Source organism: Scomber japonicus, chromosome 14, assembly GCF_027409825.1.
Source record: "Scomber japonicus isolate fScoJap1 chromosome 14, fScoJap1.pri, whole genome shotgun sequence".
NCBI lineage: Eukaryota > Metazoa > Chordata > Actinopteri > Scombriformes > Scombridae > Scomber > Scomber japonicus.
This window is the reverse complement of record NC_070591.1, coordinates 18,756,545-18,772,951: the sequence shown is the minus strand read 5'-3', so window position 1 is coordinate 18,772,951 and position 16,407 is coordinate 18,756,545. Positions and strand designations below refer to the sequence as shown.

The 16,407-nt window shown below is 36.9% G+C and overlaps 2 protein-coding genes across 2 annotated transcripts; both read left to right on the top strand.

Moving 5' to 3' along the window:
• Positions 1-1,657: 1,657 nt before the first annotated feature.
• Positions 1,658-5,227, top strand: LOC128372530 (pyrokinin-1 receptor-like). Its single transcript, XM_053332623.1, has 6 exons — positions 1,658-1,822; positions 2,016-2,112; positions 2,557-2,762; positions 3,030-3,251; positions 3,332-3,509; positions 4,836-5,227. The coding sequence occupies exons 1-6, from the start codon at positions 1,673-1,675 to the stop codon at positions 5,225-5,227; spliced, it is 1,245 nt and encodes a 414-aa protein (XP_053188598.1). The 5' UTR covers positions 1,658-1,672.
• A 2,048-nt stretch (positions 5,228-7,275) lies between these two features.
• LOC128372528 (rho GTPase-activating protein 19-like) lies at positions 7,276-12,231 on the top strand. Its single transcript, XM_053332622.1, has 10 exons — positions 7,276-7,322; positions 7,586-7,833; positions 8,887-8,967; positions 9,526-9,735; positions 9,874-10,100; positions 10,189-10,275; positions 10,765-10,830; positions 11,278-11,499; positions 11,583-11,670; positions 12,086-12,231. The coding sequence occupies exons 1-10, from the start codon at positions 7,276-7,278 to the stop codon at positions 12,229-12,231; spliced, it is 1,422 nt and encodes a 473-aa protein (XP_053188597.1).
• The last annotated feature ends 4,176 nt before the right edge of the window (positions 12,232-16,407 follow it).

Here is a 16,407-nt window from a genome sequence, read left to right as displayed (position 1 = left end):
AGTTTTGACATGCAACAGGTTTCTAAGCAAAAAATGTTCAGGGGGAATGAATTGCATCATAATCATTTGTGTGCTCAGTGAGCTCAGTTTTTTCAATGTTCTTGCAAGAGAGCAAAAGCTTTCATAGATTTACATTTGTTTATATAAGTTGTTCATACTTCTTGCAAATGTTCTATTTATATGTATTTATATGTATTTATTTTAAATATAGTTAAAACAAGATTAATGATACTAGTACTACTACTAAAAATAAATTAAGTAAGAGTGAAAAAGTGATTAAAAATAATGTAGGCTTGCATGATACACCGCACACACACACACACACCACACACACCACACACACACACACACACACACACACACACACACACACACACACACACACACAAACACACACATACATTTGTCAAATTAAAGCAATTCTATTGGAAAATTATGAACAGAAATGATCAGAAGAAATTTTGTGTAAACCAACCCTCTTTTTTGAAATTCCTGATTCATTGTGATATTTCATCTGCTGTTACTGTATTAACAAGATTAACATTTGGAAACGTTTAACTTAAGTTTCTCAAGGTATATTTCCATTCTTCTTGTATCTATGTTGTCAGCATCATCCATAAGTAATTCCTCACAGTATTTTACACAATATAGCTTAATCTATTAGAAATGTAGATGTGTCATGTTTTAACTTTCATTGATTTTGGTTCCCCATCATTATGTTTTTTGTAGGTATTAATGATTTCTCCACTTCTTCTGTCCACACTCTAATTCAGCATGTTTCTTCTCTTGCTGTTTGTTTAATTTCAGATAATGTTATAATCATATTTGTCTTCCAGGTTCTGTTCTCTGTACTTTTTTCCTATTGTCTTTTAATTACTGATTAATATCTTATAATGTCTCCCCTGCAGGCAGCTCCTTTCCATGAAATGATACTGTTAATTTCACAGTGTTTGGCTGTCTCTTTTAAATCTCCATCTTGTCAGAGGAAATTACGTATCCCCTAAGTGTTTCCCTTTCTTTGAGTTTTAATTTGCTATTAGAATTGCCATGGCGATATAATATATCTTTATTAAACATGAAGAAGTAGTCTAGTCTACAGGGGTGTTTATAATCCTTTATGCTTGGTTCATACATCTATCATTCTCGACTCTCTACATGCTCTCCTTAAGTTATCTGCATTTTTCTCAGACTGCAGTTTAAGTTCTGATGTTGATTCTAAGTTAGAAATTAAGACAAGATTCATATCACCTTCAGTAATAACTCTTGCTTTACCTTGACTTTTTATTAAAGCTATAATTTGGTTCATAGATTCAGTGCCCTCATCTGGTAGGTAATGAATGTTTGTTTTCTTTTCTGCCCATCACCAAAACAAACATTCTGCCCTTGTCTTTTACCATTATTGTCTGTTATTCTCTACTATAGTACTATTTTAACACTCACAGTTTAATTTAATTTAATTCAATTGTGAGAACTCAAATACACAAGGCACTGTCCTCCATTTTGTCAAAGCAATGACAGCTGACCTGAATTTATGCTCACAAACATAATTGCCAGTTAATCAACTTGGACTTTAACCTATTACCATTATTACACACATTAACCCAGCCAAGGAATGGAACTTAAAGACTGTTTATCTGTAACATTTCTCTAGATCTCATACAGCTGCCTCACCATGAACCAGTCGGAGCAGATTTCATTCCTCTTCAGCTGTAATGTCAGCTCAAGTGAGATGCCACAGCTCGACATTAGTGTCACCAAAAATGAGCCACTGACCATCGCTGTCCCCATGACCATCTTCTACAGCATCATCTTCTTATTGGGAGTATGAATGTCCAATTTACAAAACACACTTGACACATTATATCTTTTGAATACCACAATGTGGTACACATGATGATAAAATGCAGTAGTAGTAAGCCACTATGAAGAATAACTTTTAATGACATACTTACAGCAAACAATACAGTTGTTTTCACACTGCAGACCATTGACTGTTGTACCCTTATGCTCTGCAGGTCTTATTTAATGGTGTGAGCATACTGACCCTTATCATGGATGCTCATATGAGGGTCAGTGCCATTCGTTTCTACCTTCTCAGCCTGGTCATATCAGGTATATACTCCTAAGTCTAAGTCTTATGTGTGCATAATGATTGCTTATAATTAAGTGTAAAATGGTCATTTCATTATCATCAAAAGACGGGTTGACGATGTTTCAAATCTGTCTTAAAAGGACAGTAAGGGGCCCAAATGAATACTGAAATAGGTTTTTCTTAATAATTTCTCCTGTTCATACTAGTCATTCAGAGATCCCTTCCTATAATGCACTTCCAATGTGAGTGATGGGGGCCAAAATCCACAAACCTCCTTCTGGACAAAAATATGTTTTAAAGTTTATCTAAAGCTAATATAAAGCTTCGGCCATCCAAATCAGGCAAATCAAGCAGACATCTTTCAACTTAACAGTCTTTGACTTGGCAATGTGTTACTGACTTCAAGCCACCATCCTCAGTTCAAATTTTATTAATTAATTTCATGTCTTTCTTTAAAATTCTAGACATTCTGCAGCTGTTGACCATCCCAGTAACTTTGTATCGGTATTACTGGGAGAGCTACCCATGGCGTCTGGGCCAAGCAGTATGCAAGGTCTACTTCATGGTTCGCCAAGTGTACTGTGCCACCACAAGCTGGGTTATCATGACTTTCACCACTGAGCGCTATGCAGCCATTTGCCACACTATGTGGTCTGTCTCCAGCCTCAAGGTTGAGTGGTTGTACAACAAAAGTTTTACTCTCACAATGAATTAGCACTATCTAGTGTCTACCACAAAACAGTGACCATTTAAGTTGACATACATTGAACTGAACTGTATCTGTATCTGGCCTCTAGAACAGGTTGCAAAAGACAAGTGAATGTTAGTTAAGAAAATTGAAGAAAATACAATAAGTGTCATCCATATTCAGCTTTTTGTAAGTCTTTGTGCACAGGGTCGAACATAATGCATTCCCTCTCTCCTTCCTTTCCAACAGAAGTCTCGTTTGCCATGCCTCCTTTCAGTATGGATCATTTCTCTTGTCTCCGCTGTGCCATTTGCGCTGGTCTATGACCAGGCCCGTGCCTGTATACTGGACTACACAGCTACCACACGAGAGGATGCCTTCCATGTGTCCACCATGTGTGAGATGACAGAGCCTGATCCTGCACACATCTACAAAGGCGCGTTACTCCTGAGAGCGGGAATCTTCTTTCTGGTGAGATAAGTGCATTTCAACAGATTGCACCTGTATAACAACCTCAAACACAAGCACTCAACAGGCCTCTTCAACAACAGGTCCCGCTTGTCTCCATCTTTACTCTCTACCTGCTCATCTTGCTGCACTTGAGGAGGAATGGGCGTCAAAGGAGAAACATGGGTCTCACACGACCGGATCCAGGAGGAAGACGAGATGTTCAATGCCATCAAAATGGAAAGCTACTTTTAAATGAAAAGAGAGCACTTAAACTCATGGGTGAGACATGGACATTTATAAAACCGATTGTTGTTTCAGCAAGTCCCTCACAAAGATATTTGTTCTCCAGTGGAGACCAATTACATATTTTGTAATTTGGAAAAACAATGCTTATTTCTTGTGGTAGGGCATTGTAAATCTCTTGTTAGTCACTCTAATGATGCTGCTGAATCCTTGGCATTGTGACTACCTAAAGGTATAATGTGTAACTTTTGTAAAATGTCTTAAAAATGACTAGACATATTTTGTTGAGTTGTGTACTTACATTATCCCAAATGTTTCCAACAATGTTCAAACACAGAGATATCAATCATTTTAATCAAGGTAACGATCTGTTTCATTTGTTTGCCTGTCAATGGCATCATATCCCCTTCATGAATGCAATAGCATTGTGGTTGCCTGCCAGAAGCTGTCATAAATTGTCTTTTATACAGCTTTATGCCACATTTATATGCTACACTTTTTAGATCTTGTTTTTATTATTTATTTCTATTTTAACCTGATGAAGGATTTTAGTAATTGGATGTCTGATGGAGAAATAAGCTGAGCGAATATTAACAGCAGTTCTGCTTTCAGCCCCTCTGGACATCCTGTGCCCACCAAATAACTTTGGAGAAACACTGACTGTAAAGGTGAAACTGCTTTATTCAGTGTTTTTACCGATTCTTATCATTGGATGTTTGTTTTGGAGAGGAGGACACCTCTGCGGATAATTGGGCTGCTGTAAAAACCTCCTGAATGCTCAGTACTGAGGAAATCCTAACTGGGCGAAGTCAACTGCAGTGATAGCAATGGTTGTTATTTAACAATGAAGACAAAAACTCCCATGATCCCTCGCTACTTCAAGACCACATCTAATTCCATCATTATTGTTTTGATTGAGAGACCTACAGTATAGAGGCAGAAAATTAAAATGACATTTAAGTTGTGGGTTGCTAACCGGACAAATTAATTAATTAATTTCAATGTAATCACATAGTGATGGTGGCATTTCATTCAAGATGTCTCATTATGAATGTTCAACACATTACAGGTACAGAGTAATAATGGGCATTAAAAAATGATTGGATGTTAAGGGAAAGTGATTGTAAAAATGTAGCTTTGGTCAACTTTTCCTGGACAGTCAGATAAGTTGATTTCCCAGCAAAGACAAATTGGACTTCCTTTGAGTTGCTGTTGAATTCAGTCTGAAGTTACCTCATGTCATACTGTTAGGATCGGTCCTGCATTTAGTCTAAATTAACTGATTGTTTTGAACTGACATGTAGAGGAAGGAATTAAGACCATAAAATTTAACTATCAACATCTTTCATGTTTTGTCACCAGGTGCAGTCGTGGTGGCCTTTTTTGTTTGCAACTTTCCAGACATTGCCTCGTCACTGATGCAGGTCTACGTGGTTGTCTGGTCTGACACCATCCTTTCTGTCTACACAATCCTGAAATCCTACTTGTCGCTTCCCCTGTGGTATATCAACGGTGCCCTGGACCCGCTTCTGTTTTGTATCTCCTCCCACACGTTTCGCAGGGCGTGCTGGAGAACTCTGGGTAGGCTTAGGCCTCGCTGCTTCTGGAAGTATAGCGGCATATCTTGGCTGTGGCAGAGGAGCTCCTGTGAAGAAGCAAGCACAACAGCCAAAGATAAGATGGAAATAAGAGGAAATACAGTCTCTAACAAGTCAGATCAGAGGGATGGGGATTGTCAAGAAAGCCCCCTTTAACATGAACTGAAACAGCAGTCACTATGAATTGTGAGTTAGTTAGTCTTTCACACTAATAAATACTCTGTATAGGTATATAATCTTGGAATACAAGAACTTTACAAATATAACAGTTTTCTTTCTTTACAGTTATTACTGTTATCATAGTGTGATATGTTGGATATGGTAGTGTAAATTGATACCATATGCTACAGTATCAGTTGTTTTTTGCAAATATTTAATGTGTCTATAGAGTTTGCTGAATTTACCTGAATTGTGCTATCACTTAACATTTATATTCCTCCAGAAGTTTTCTATAACTACAATTATATGTTAAGTGATTTAAAGGTCAAAGTATTGTGATGGATGTGAAGACATTCATTCAGGGTTTCCTCAAAGAAATGATTGACAAAATGTGGTCATTTGTATGTGTAATATGCAGTGGACCTTTAAATAGATGTTGTTTAACAGGTGTTTTGTGTGTATCATTACTGTACGTGTGACATTCATTATTGAGACTATGGGTTTGTACATTTCTGATACTTGCATTAGACTGTTGTTAATACAGAATTTGTATGGTAATAGCCAAGCTCTCTGCCAGTCAATGTCAGTAAAGTTGTTATTCCAAAAAGCTTTCCCTCTGGGACTAATTTTCCTTTTTTTTAATAGAGTGCATTACGGATGTGTTTTTTGTTACACTTACGATCCATAAAATCTATAGCCTACCATTTACAAATAACTGAGATTCAATCCTGAGTACTTCTTGGAATTGCAGGTGACAGTTCATTAGGTGAGACAGGCCGCTATAGGTATAGCTTTTATCACATAGTTAAAAGATTTAATGAGACAGAAACGCTCATAACTAAGCAATAAACCGTTGGTGTTGAATAAATCAGTTACATATATCTTTGACAAACCAATTCTGCTTGAAAATAGATTTTTTCCCCACAGAAAAGTTATGTGTGTAACATAATTTCCATGCAAGGAGGGCCTGTTGAAAAAATTTAGATAACTTTATTGGTAATTTAGAACACTTATGTGAGTAGTGAAGGCCTCCCAATTTTCTAACAATATTATGTGGAATAAAATACCAGAAGGAGTTTCGTGTGTCAAAACAATGCATAATCCACTTTATTTTGAATGTATTGTTTAAGTCAATAAAAATTAATAATTCAAATCCTCCTTCTTTTCTGGGCCCAGAAAGTATACCTTGTTTTAGTTTATAGTGTCAATTTTTCCAAGAAAAATTAGAAAGTTTAGTCAAGAGAATTCTTCCAAAAATGGATAAATCACATTGTAACTACATATTCATAATATTTTTTGTCTTTTTTAGTATAGGAAAGAAATACCCAAATATTTTGGGTAGCCTATGTCTTCACTGGTATGTCATCATCTGTATCAAATAGAAAATAAAAAATAAAATTTCACATTTTCTTATATTGAGATGTAAGCCTGAGGCTCTATATACATATTACATAATCAAATGTAAAGCTGGTCCAATTTGATTTTTGTCTCTCAAAAACAAGGCTGTGTCATCTGCCAGTTGTGTATTTCGAATTTCTCTTTGAAAAATAGAAAGACCTTGTATATTGGGACTGTTCATAACCTGTAATGATAGTAATTCTACAACAATTAAAAATAAAAAAGGTGAAATTGGACAGCCTTGACGCAATGATTCATTAACAGGAAATCTATTAGAGGTGTTAGGATAAATCATTAAGTTACTATTAATGTCCTTGTATAACATTTTAACTACTGAAATGAACTTTTACCCGAAGCCAAATAAGTTCAACATTTTATTTATAAATTGGTGTTCGACTGTATCAAATGCTTTATAGAAGCCGAGAAATACAATAATTGCTTGTGATTCTACATATTCTGAATAATCTAGAAGCTCTAACACTAGTTTTATGTTGTTACAATCCTCGATTTAATACCAGACTGTATAAAAGACACAGTACAACTCAACGGCTTGACGTCACGTCTCCATGCTTGACGTGCGTACATTTCCACCAATCACAAGGCTAGGGGCGGGACTAAGATAAAACAGCGGAAGATTCAAATCGAAGATGGCGGCTGAAGATGATCCCCAAAACAATACTAAACTAGTCAGAAGGTACCCACTTTATGTGTATTATTTCGCCAATGAACTAATATAAAAACAATGACATAACTTTAAGATATCTGGGATAAAGAGTGGTGATAAGATATGTTTACATTTAAGCACGTAGTATTACAGGCTGGTTAGCGAACATAGCTAATGTTACATTTAAAACTAGCAACATCCGTTTTGTTTTAACAGCCATACTTGAAGCTTTAGTCTTCCTATGTGCCTCAAAACCACAACTCAAACTTTTGCATTATTTTCTCCTCTAACAGGGGGACGACATGCAGTGTGTTTGTGAGCCAGGAAAAGACTAGTCAGCCGGTGATCTTTAACCCAGACTTCTTTGTGGAGAGGCTGAGATATGAGCATCCACAGGCCTTTGCGGATCTGGTTCTTAGCAATATTACTCGACTCATAGACCTTCCAGGGGACGAGTTTGCCCAGCTCACAGGAGAGTGTGAGGCCAGGGTGCCTTCGTCCAGTGGCTTTCTACGGTCCTTCAACTTCCTGAAACGAAAAGGTTAGGCCAACAGAGCCAGAAATGTGTGAACGAATTTAAGACAACTATGCTGTCAGAATGTATTTGAACATTATTATGGATAAACCCCACAACGTGTGCCATCTCAAGGGGGACCCTGTGTGTTGTTTAGGACGAGTTAAATAACCTAGAAAAGGACAATAAGTCGTTTAATGCATTAATTAAGACATTGGCAGACTTAAATTGTTTTTATCCCCACATGGGCTGTCCTGTTAGGCAATTAACAATTTAGAACAAAAACGATCCTTTTAATAATCAATTATTTTCATTTTATCAAGAAAAAATGTAAATTGAATTTCATGGCTTTGGGATGGTTGGATAGACAAAATAATTAATGTGCATGCTTCACTTTCGGCCCTGGCAAACTGAAAGGCATTTTTTCATTTTATTGTGTGGCATTTCATCATCATCATCGATTGATCAAGTCATGTCAAGGTCATTTTTTTATGTAAAGCAACATCTTTATCTAAAGCACATTGATTTATGTAAAGCACATTCAGTATGAAATGGGTATGAAATGCACTATATAAATAAAGCTGCCTTGCCTTATGTAGCCTAATATCACAAATTTGCATCAAGTGGCTTCACAATCTGTACAACAGACAGCAGACCATCAATTCAGATATGGAAAAACGCCCTAAAATCTTGCAAAAATAAGGAAAAACATTTCGGGAATAGCTATAGAGGAGGGATACTTCTTCCAGGACAGACAGTTTTAGTATTAACTAATTACCTCAGCACTAATCAATAGATTAATCTATAATTAATTTAATGATTAGTTGCTGTGCTTATCTCCACACAAACCCTTTGCAGAAAATATTGTTTTTTGTTTTGGTTATTGCAAAAGTCGTCTTGTTTCCAGGTAAAATAGGTGTGAGCAGTTATATTCTGTGAGAGGTAGGAGCAGGTCCACAGGATAGATGGAAAAGATGCATGGATCTAATTAATGTATTGATTAGTTTAATGGAATAAATCAAATTGTGCTCACAAAAAGGGTACAATCAGCCTTATACTGTGTCATTTGATGCCTTTCAGACAAAGGAGTGGTTTTTGGTGCACCCTTAACTGAGGAAGGAATAGCACATATCTATCAGCTCATTGAATACCTGAGTAAAAGTGAGTATCATTTCATATACATGCATCACCTGTGACATTTGGAGGACACTTACATCACAGTATGTGATATTATGACCACATACATTTTGCATGCATGACCTCAAAAGGAAACAGTTCTCTTACCATGACAGTATTTATGTTACACAAACACTGTTAATAATTGCTTGATTTAAAGTACATTTTTGTTTGTTTTCTATTGTTAAATGGCTTAATCAGCCTGTATCTCTAACTCTCATGAGTATTATTTAAGCATCAGTGCTGTTTCTAACTCTTATCGCCTTCTTTAACTTAGTTGGACAGCACTGAATTACCATGAGGTCATGGTTTATTTCTAGAAAGTGATGATGTCATTTGCTGAAAGTGGACACTGGGAGCAAATGCTTGAGTCAATAATTCATCTGAAAGCACTTTGCTCCAGCTGTCTCTCTCCTTCCATTTCATTCACTCCGTTTCTCCTCATTTCTGCATCTTTGTCTCTCTGTGTCTATCTGCTACATTCCCTTTTTTCTCCCCCTCCTCTTTGGCTGTCTCTCTCCATCTTTCTCGCCCACCCCCCAGACCTTCATGTGGAGGGTTTGTTCCGTGTGCCAGGCCACAGCCTTAGGCAGGCAGCCCTGAGGGAGATGCTGAATGCTGGGGCAGAGATAGATCTAGAGACGGGAGACTTCCACCCCAATGATGCTGCCACGTTGCTCAAAGCCTTCCTGGGAGAGCTGCCTGAGCCTCTGCTTACACACAGACACTATCATGCTCACCTGAAGATTGGAGGTGTTGGTCAACTCATACACTGATCCTTGTCATGGAATTATTGAATGAATTAAAATGATTTTCTTAGCTTCTCGTTAATCTTAATATAATAGTAACCCCCTCGTCTGTTGTAATAATTCTCTTATCTACTGTGTCCAGAACTGACCTGCTTTGATGACAAGGGAGATAAGACCAACTTACCTGACAAGGAGCGGCAGATTGAAGCATTTCAGCTGCTTTTCATGCTGCTCCCATCAGCTAACCGCAGCCTGTTGAAGCTTCTGCTGGACTTGTTGTATCACACCGCTCGCAATCAGCACATCAACAAGATGTCTGCTATCAATCTAGCCACAATGTTCGCTCCACACATCATCTGGCCCAAAAATGTAAGGACCTTAGTCATTTTGTTCTCCTTTTTACAGTTTTCTTGAATTTCTTTGGTGTTATTTATTTTTCTCTTTTTTTACATTGTAGGTGTTGGCAAGTGATCTGCAGGGAAACATTGATAAACTGAATAAAGGCATTGCTTTCCTCATCAGGCACTCACAAAAACTATTTAAGGTAAGCAGCTTAACAGCCCCTTCCTTTGGAGTTGATCTCTTATACTGTAACAATATTTTTGGCTATTGCTTTTCCTGAGGCAGGTCTTCCTAATGAGATTTTATTTTGATAAATAAAAAACATCACCACCATGTGGTGGTGATGTTTTCCTCTATTGTCTCAAAATGTATTATCTTTCTCTCTCTTCACCTCTTATGAACTCTTTATGAGAAGTGATGTTGTTGCCAGGGTTACAAGAAATGCAGAATACAGAGAGGTAATACAGAATTTACATGTGAAAGAAAAATCAATGAAGGAAGAAAGGCTATTTGATTTTCTTATTGTCCCACAATCGACAGTGTTTTTACGTCCAGACAACTGGCTTTTATTTGTATATTTGTGTGGTTGTGAATTTATGAATACCAATCATATTAATCTGGTACACTAGACTTATTCTTCACAATATTCTTTCATTAGAGAATTAAGTGTACATGTTTACTTTCATTGAAGGCACCTGCATATATCAAAGATTATGCACGCCTATACTTCACAGGATCAAAAACTCTTCAATCAAAGGTGAGTGTTTTTTCCTCTATTCTAACTTTTATTTTTTACTAAATTCTACAAAGAAATAGTGTTAGCAATGCTTTACGTTTGTATAGAGAGCTACTTGCAAAGCTCTCACAATAACTTTTTCTTTGCTAACTTTTGAATCCATTAACTTTAAGTGTCAGATCACAGCCCTGGTTTTAAGTTAACTATTGTATGTATAAAGACAGAACCTTTAGAAGTTGGTATTTACTGGGCACCTAATAGAATTTATTTTCTAATTGAAATAAACCTTTTTGCTTCTGTGGGGTTTTAAATCATCATTTTATTTAAGTGCTGTATATAGAAGCTATTTGTTTGTAGTTGTGTGATTCAGCTATACATGTTTTGTTGTGATGTCTCTTGAAAAGAGTTTGTGGTTTCAGTGAGAACCATAATTTAAATATCTGGTCATATGTTATGTGACTTTTCTAGGATGATTTGACACTCTGTTCTGGGAGCAAAGATGGCCCCTTGGCTGTGGTAGCAGCCTCCTCCCCATCTCCCTCCATGAGAACAATCAGTAGTGATGATAACAGTGCCTGCACAACTGGGTCATCTGAGCCTCAGAGTTATACTGAATCTGCACTCAAAGAGCTGTACCAGCAAGTCAACAGCATGCCTGAGTCTGCCAAAAAAAAGAAACTGATCAGACAGGTATGTCAGTGCACTCTGTGAGGAAAAAGCACAAATATCTCTCGTCTTGAGCACTTAATTGTATCATATTTTTCTGTGTTTAGTTTGAGAAGCAGCCTTTGCTGACACCTTCGGCTGAATCTCGGACACCATTCAGCAGGAAACATTGGCGTTCGCGCTCTCTGGGTGGAATGATCAAGGTTTGTTGACAGCACTCATGTGTACAGCAATAGCCTCCATTTTTCAGCCTTAACACTTTCTTTGAGAAAATGTTCATTAATGCCTACCTCAAATAAACACAATCAGTGAACTGAAGGTACTACCGATGCTATTGAGCAATGTTTTGATTAGCATTCCTCGAATTGTTTATATCTCATACTGGCACGAGGATGCACATACAAGCATGTGGGTGAATTGACAATAAAAGAGTGAAAAAAAGATAAGCTGATATAAATAATGCAAGTTTGAAAATATTCAGTTTCAAGGTATATTGAAATATATTCAACATGTTTGCAGTGCATTTATGAATAATATTTGGTAGAAATACCAAATATAATGCAGTTTCACTGTCTAAAATAGTTTCCATCTCCAAATAATGGTGATTTGCTCATAAAACAGAGGAAGGTGTTGGGGAGCCAAATATCAACAGAGAAAGAAAACAGCAGACTGCAGAGTCCTGTACCCAGCAGTTCAGTTGATGGACGCAGAAGAGAAAACGGCAGCTGTGGAGTGAGTATTGCATCGTCACACTAAAAAGCCAACTTTATGAGATAAGTCTCGCACTGACAACCAGCTCTCGGTAACAGTTTGTTCAAAAATATTAGAAAGCATCTCCCATTGCTACCATTACTTTAAAGACAATACATTTTCAAATGAATTTGGGTCAATTGAAATGTTTGACATTTTTCCATAACATTTCCCTACAATGATGTCACACATATATGGAGAAATACTCCAAGTAGTAATTCTCATTTGAACAGAACCACTCAATATGTCACATTTAAATTGTGGAGCAGTACTGTCATCGACTTGTGAAAAGTAGTTTCCCCATGACTGTGTTGAAGGACTTTTCTGGCACTCCAGCCATCTGTCTGTGGTTCACCACGGGCAAGCCAGGCCTCACTCTGACTCAGTGGTTACATTGCTAATGATGCTTGATGTACTCTGCTGAAAGGATTAAAAATTACTTAATCTCGTTTCTACCTCTCTCTCCTCTCATCTCCTCTAGGATTAATAGTCTTTAAAAGAGTGTCCTCTTAACAGCTAAGGAAACATCCATCCTGACTGTTGAGGGTATTACCGGATTTTCTTGAGGGGGCCACATGATCTTAGCAGTGTAATATACTATACAGCATTGTTTTTTGTTTTTCTTACATCACATTTAGATCTTCAGTCTGCTGGGTTTTTGTTTTTTTCTCAAGATTATTGAGACAGAGATAAATAATATAAAAAGGAAATCACTAGAATTTCTCTGCAGTCTTGTAAGTTTTAAATGAAGAGACATAAAGGTGAGAATGTTGCATGGTTTATATTGAGTTAGTGCAATTTACTCAAACCAGATTTATTACCCAGTCTAAAAAAAGATCTTTTGGACTTTTAATTTAATCACATCTTGTTGATTCCAAACTTAATGATGCAAGTGATGTCCACATTTACTTGTGTACATTTGTCGGTGCTTAGCTTTACCATTGACTCAAAGCTTTTTATTTATTTCCCAAACTTTTTTGTATTTATTTTTTATTGGTCATTTTGATTTTTTGTGTACTGGAATCCAGAGCATTAGATGTATGGATAAAAGATGTGTGCAGGCTTTTTTCAATTTGAATGTTAGATTTGCTTGTCAGTTCAAATTGTTCAAGACTTTTATTAGAAAAGTGGTAAATTCAAAGATGTGCCTTAAAATATCTTAAGTTACTGTATGTTGCAATTTTTATCTAGCATTTAGTATGGAAGATTGATTTTTTTGCTTTTAATTCTCCATAGCTTTCAGAATATGCTGAAATTTCTATAATGTGAGTAGAGACACTGAAGAATAGAACACGGGAGATCGAGTGAAAGGCCAAAGGACCAGCCTGTGTAGATTTTCGGTATATCTTTGTCTTTGTTTCACTTTAGCTCAAGTTTTGGGTTTCAATACTGTGATCCTTTTAAACTACTGCTCCTTCAAATGCCATTTTATTTTACATGGTATACTTTAGCTTTTTCTCAGACGTGGTCTGATTCCTATGCAACTCTGTACATAGTTTTATGGCTTTATATGCATTTGTATCTTTACAGTTATTCAGCTATTAAGAGCAAGATTTTGAATTTTTTAATTGTATATTTTATTTGATTTTTTTTGTTTGTTTTATTGGTTGAAAGCAAATGGAGATGAAATTGTTTGCTTTCTATTGTGGCTTTTAATCCAGGTGCTTTCTGGGAAGGTTTTAGGGCCACTACCATTTTTAAAACCTCCTTGTTGTCTTACTCTTTTAGTTACCTGTTCAGTGGCCATTCTGCTTAGCTGTTACAATTGAAGCATATGATAAATGCCATATGGTCAACTAGATGGACTGTGTAGACTGATGATGATATTGATGCTACTGTGAAGCTATGCAACACACTGTGATTAAAAGACTTCAAGCTATTTGTGGTTGTCTTTTTATGTGAATTATCAAATGATATGTGGTGTAGGGTTCCTCGCCTTCTTTACATGTACTTATGGTGTCATTCATTCATTCATTTCCTTGCGTTTCATAGAATTTGAGTACTGTTGCTGTTTGCATCAGTATACTGCAGTTTTACTTGCAGCCACAAGGTGATGCTGTTTAGTTGCAAATGATTAGTTAGAACAGCTGGTACAAGAGCAGCTACAAAACATCTGCCAATCGACATCGAGACAACTTTTTAATATGTTTAAATCAAATAAATCTTCATGAGCAGCCAGTGTTAGTTAAAATAAAATTAAAAAACCTTTCCTTTAAAGGCAATGAATGCTCTTTCCTCCTTTTGAGCCCACTCAGCTCTAATTTAAGTACATGTCCCAATTTCCTACAGCCAGAAAACATGCACAAACATGCTGTGGTAAACTGTGTCCACTGCAGCAAGAAAATGTAGCAAATGTGACAATTTTTGTACACACATTTATGTGAGATACCAAACAAAATGTAACAAAATTTCAAATCAATTTTTACCAAAATGTGACCAATAACAAAAGAGGAACCTTAAAACATACTAATTGTTGATTTGCACTAAATAATTTTACCCATTGAACACATTTTATGGAGTTGGAGGGAGAGCGGGTGGATAGTGAGTGAGTGAGTGAGCGAGTTCCTCACAATAGCAGGAATGTCTCAGTGTGTCATTATGGTGTCCATGTCAATGCATGTTTGGTATTGTAAGTATATGTTGTAAACATTTGTTAGAATGGGCCTGTTTTTTCTCTTGTTCTGTAAATATACAACAGACTGCCTCCATGCAGGATAGTAATAGTATTGTTTTACCGCCAGAACTCCAGAGGGGTTTTATTTAGCATTCCTTCTCCAGAAAGAGCATGATGACTAAAATGAGTCAGACAAACTGTAATCAACTATGCATTATCTGGTGTGCACACAAACCTTAAAGCATATAGGAGGAGGAGTGGATGTGATTTTGCTGTAATCGTATTTCTTAAAATTCAGCTCAGAAAAAGCTAATTGTGTCTTGAACAACATGTAGTGAAATGCTTCTTCCGAGCCAGCAACAGACCATTTGTGTTAAAGGGGAAAACCAGTTCAATTCAAGGTTAAAATACCTCTGTAGACTCTGGCATAGTTTTGCATTTTCTTCAACCAACTAATGGGCAGTTGAATTTTTCTTGCCTATTCTCCAATAGACAGCTCTTCTGAGACTGAAATACGAATAACTTGGGTTTGCAGCACGCAGGGGAATTTTCTGGATGCTAAATTTGGTCTCTCTCTCTCTCTCTCTCTCTCTCTCTCTGTCTCTGTCTCTCTCCCTCTCTATTAAGCACATTTCAGTTTTGTAAGTCAAGCGTGCAGGAGTTAAGCAGCTGCCAGCTTCGTATTAATGAAAGTTTGGTTTCTTGATTTCTAACTTTGGGCATGAGCTGAAGGAAAATATTAATATACCTCCACATGACAGAAGATGTGCAGGGATAACTGAATTTGAATTATTTTCTGGGAAAAACCTTATTCATTGAAGTTATTTGTTCTTCTAAGTCAATTGTTAACCAGGTCTTGTGTTTTGCAAATTCTCCTTTCTCAGACTAATTGTATATTGCTGCCATGTCCTCCCACGGCTTTGAGAGCAACAGAATAATTCCTGTTGTGTATTTGTGTGCATTCCTATCACGCCTGTGTGAGAGCGGAGGGATGTTACAATCACCCCCCATTACTACTAAACACCACTGTCTCCTCTTTAATTAGCTGTTCATAGAAGGGAGATCTACACTGCACTGACACATTTGTCTGGGACAGATGGAGCTTTTTTTCTGAAGTGTGTGTGTGTGTGTGTGTGTGTGTGTGTGTACACCTGCCTGTGCACATACTGTATGTATGTGCACATGTTTGGTGTGATTGTGCTGATGTTTATGTTGGAAGGGATTCCACCCTGTAGCAAACCCCTCTGAGTCAGGCCTGACGTGAGCTACAGTAAGCACAGCCATGGTTAGGATAGCTGAGGTGTCGCTTACATTACAAAACTGTGAGTAAAAAAAGAACAGATTAATGTCAAACTGCTGATAAACAGTGGATTTATTGTTGACTTACACTGAATCAAGAAATATACAGCAAGTTGTGTAGAAACGAACTGCTTGATACTAATGCAAATGAACATTGTATGTGTGACTCTCTACAATGAGCAGCCAATGAATCATTCCTGATAAATGCTGAATCAGGAGCTAAATGGCACATAATCAATAATGTATTTTTGTTACCATTTTGTGTTTCT

Excerpts from the sequence above, each read along its gene's own strand:
- LOC128372528 (XM_053332622.1), top strand. The coding sequence starts at position 7,276 with ATGGCGGCTGAAGATGATCCCCAAAACAATACTAAACTAGTCAGAAG. Across the intron at positions 8,968-9,525 it reads CATTGAATACCTGAGTAAAA|ACCTTCATGTGGAGGGTTTG; the intron begins GTGAGTATCATT and ends CCCACCCCCCAG. Across the intron at positions 11,500-11,582 it reads AAAAGAAACTGATCAGACAG|TTTGAGAAGCAGCCTTTGCT; the intron begins GTATGTCAGTGC and ends TTCTGTGTTTAG.
- LOC128372530 (XM_053332623.1), top strand. The coding sequence starts at position 1,673 with ATGAACCAGTCGGAGCAGATTTCATTCCTCTTCAGCTGTAATGTCAGC. Across the intron at positions 1,823-2,015 it reads GCATCATCTTCTTATTGGGA|GTCTTATTTAATGGTGTGAG; the intron begins GTATGAATGTCC and ends TATGCTCTGCAG. Across the intron at positions 3,252-3,331 it reads GAGCGGGAATCTTCTTTCTG|GTCCCGCTTGTCTCCATCTT; the intron begins GTGAGATAAGTG and ends CTTCAACAACAG.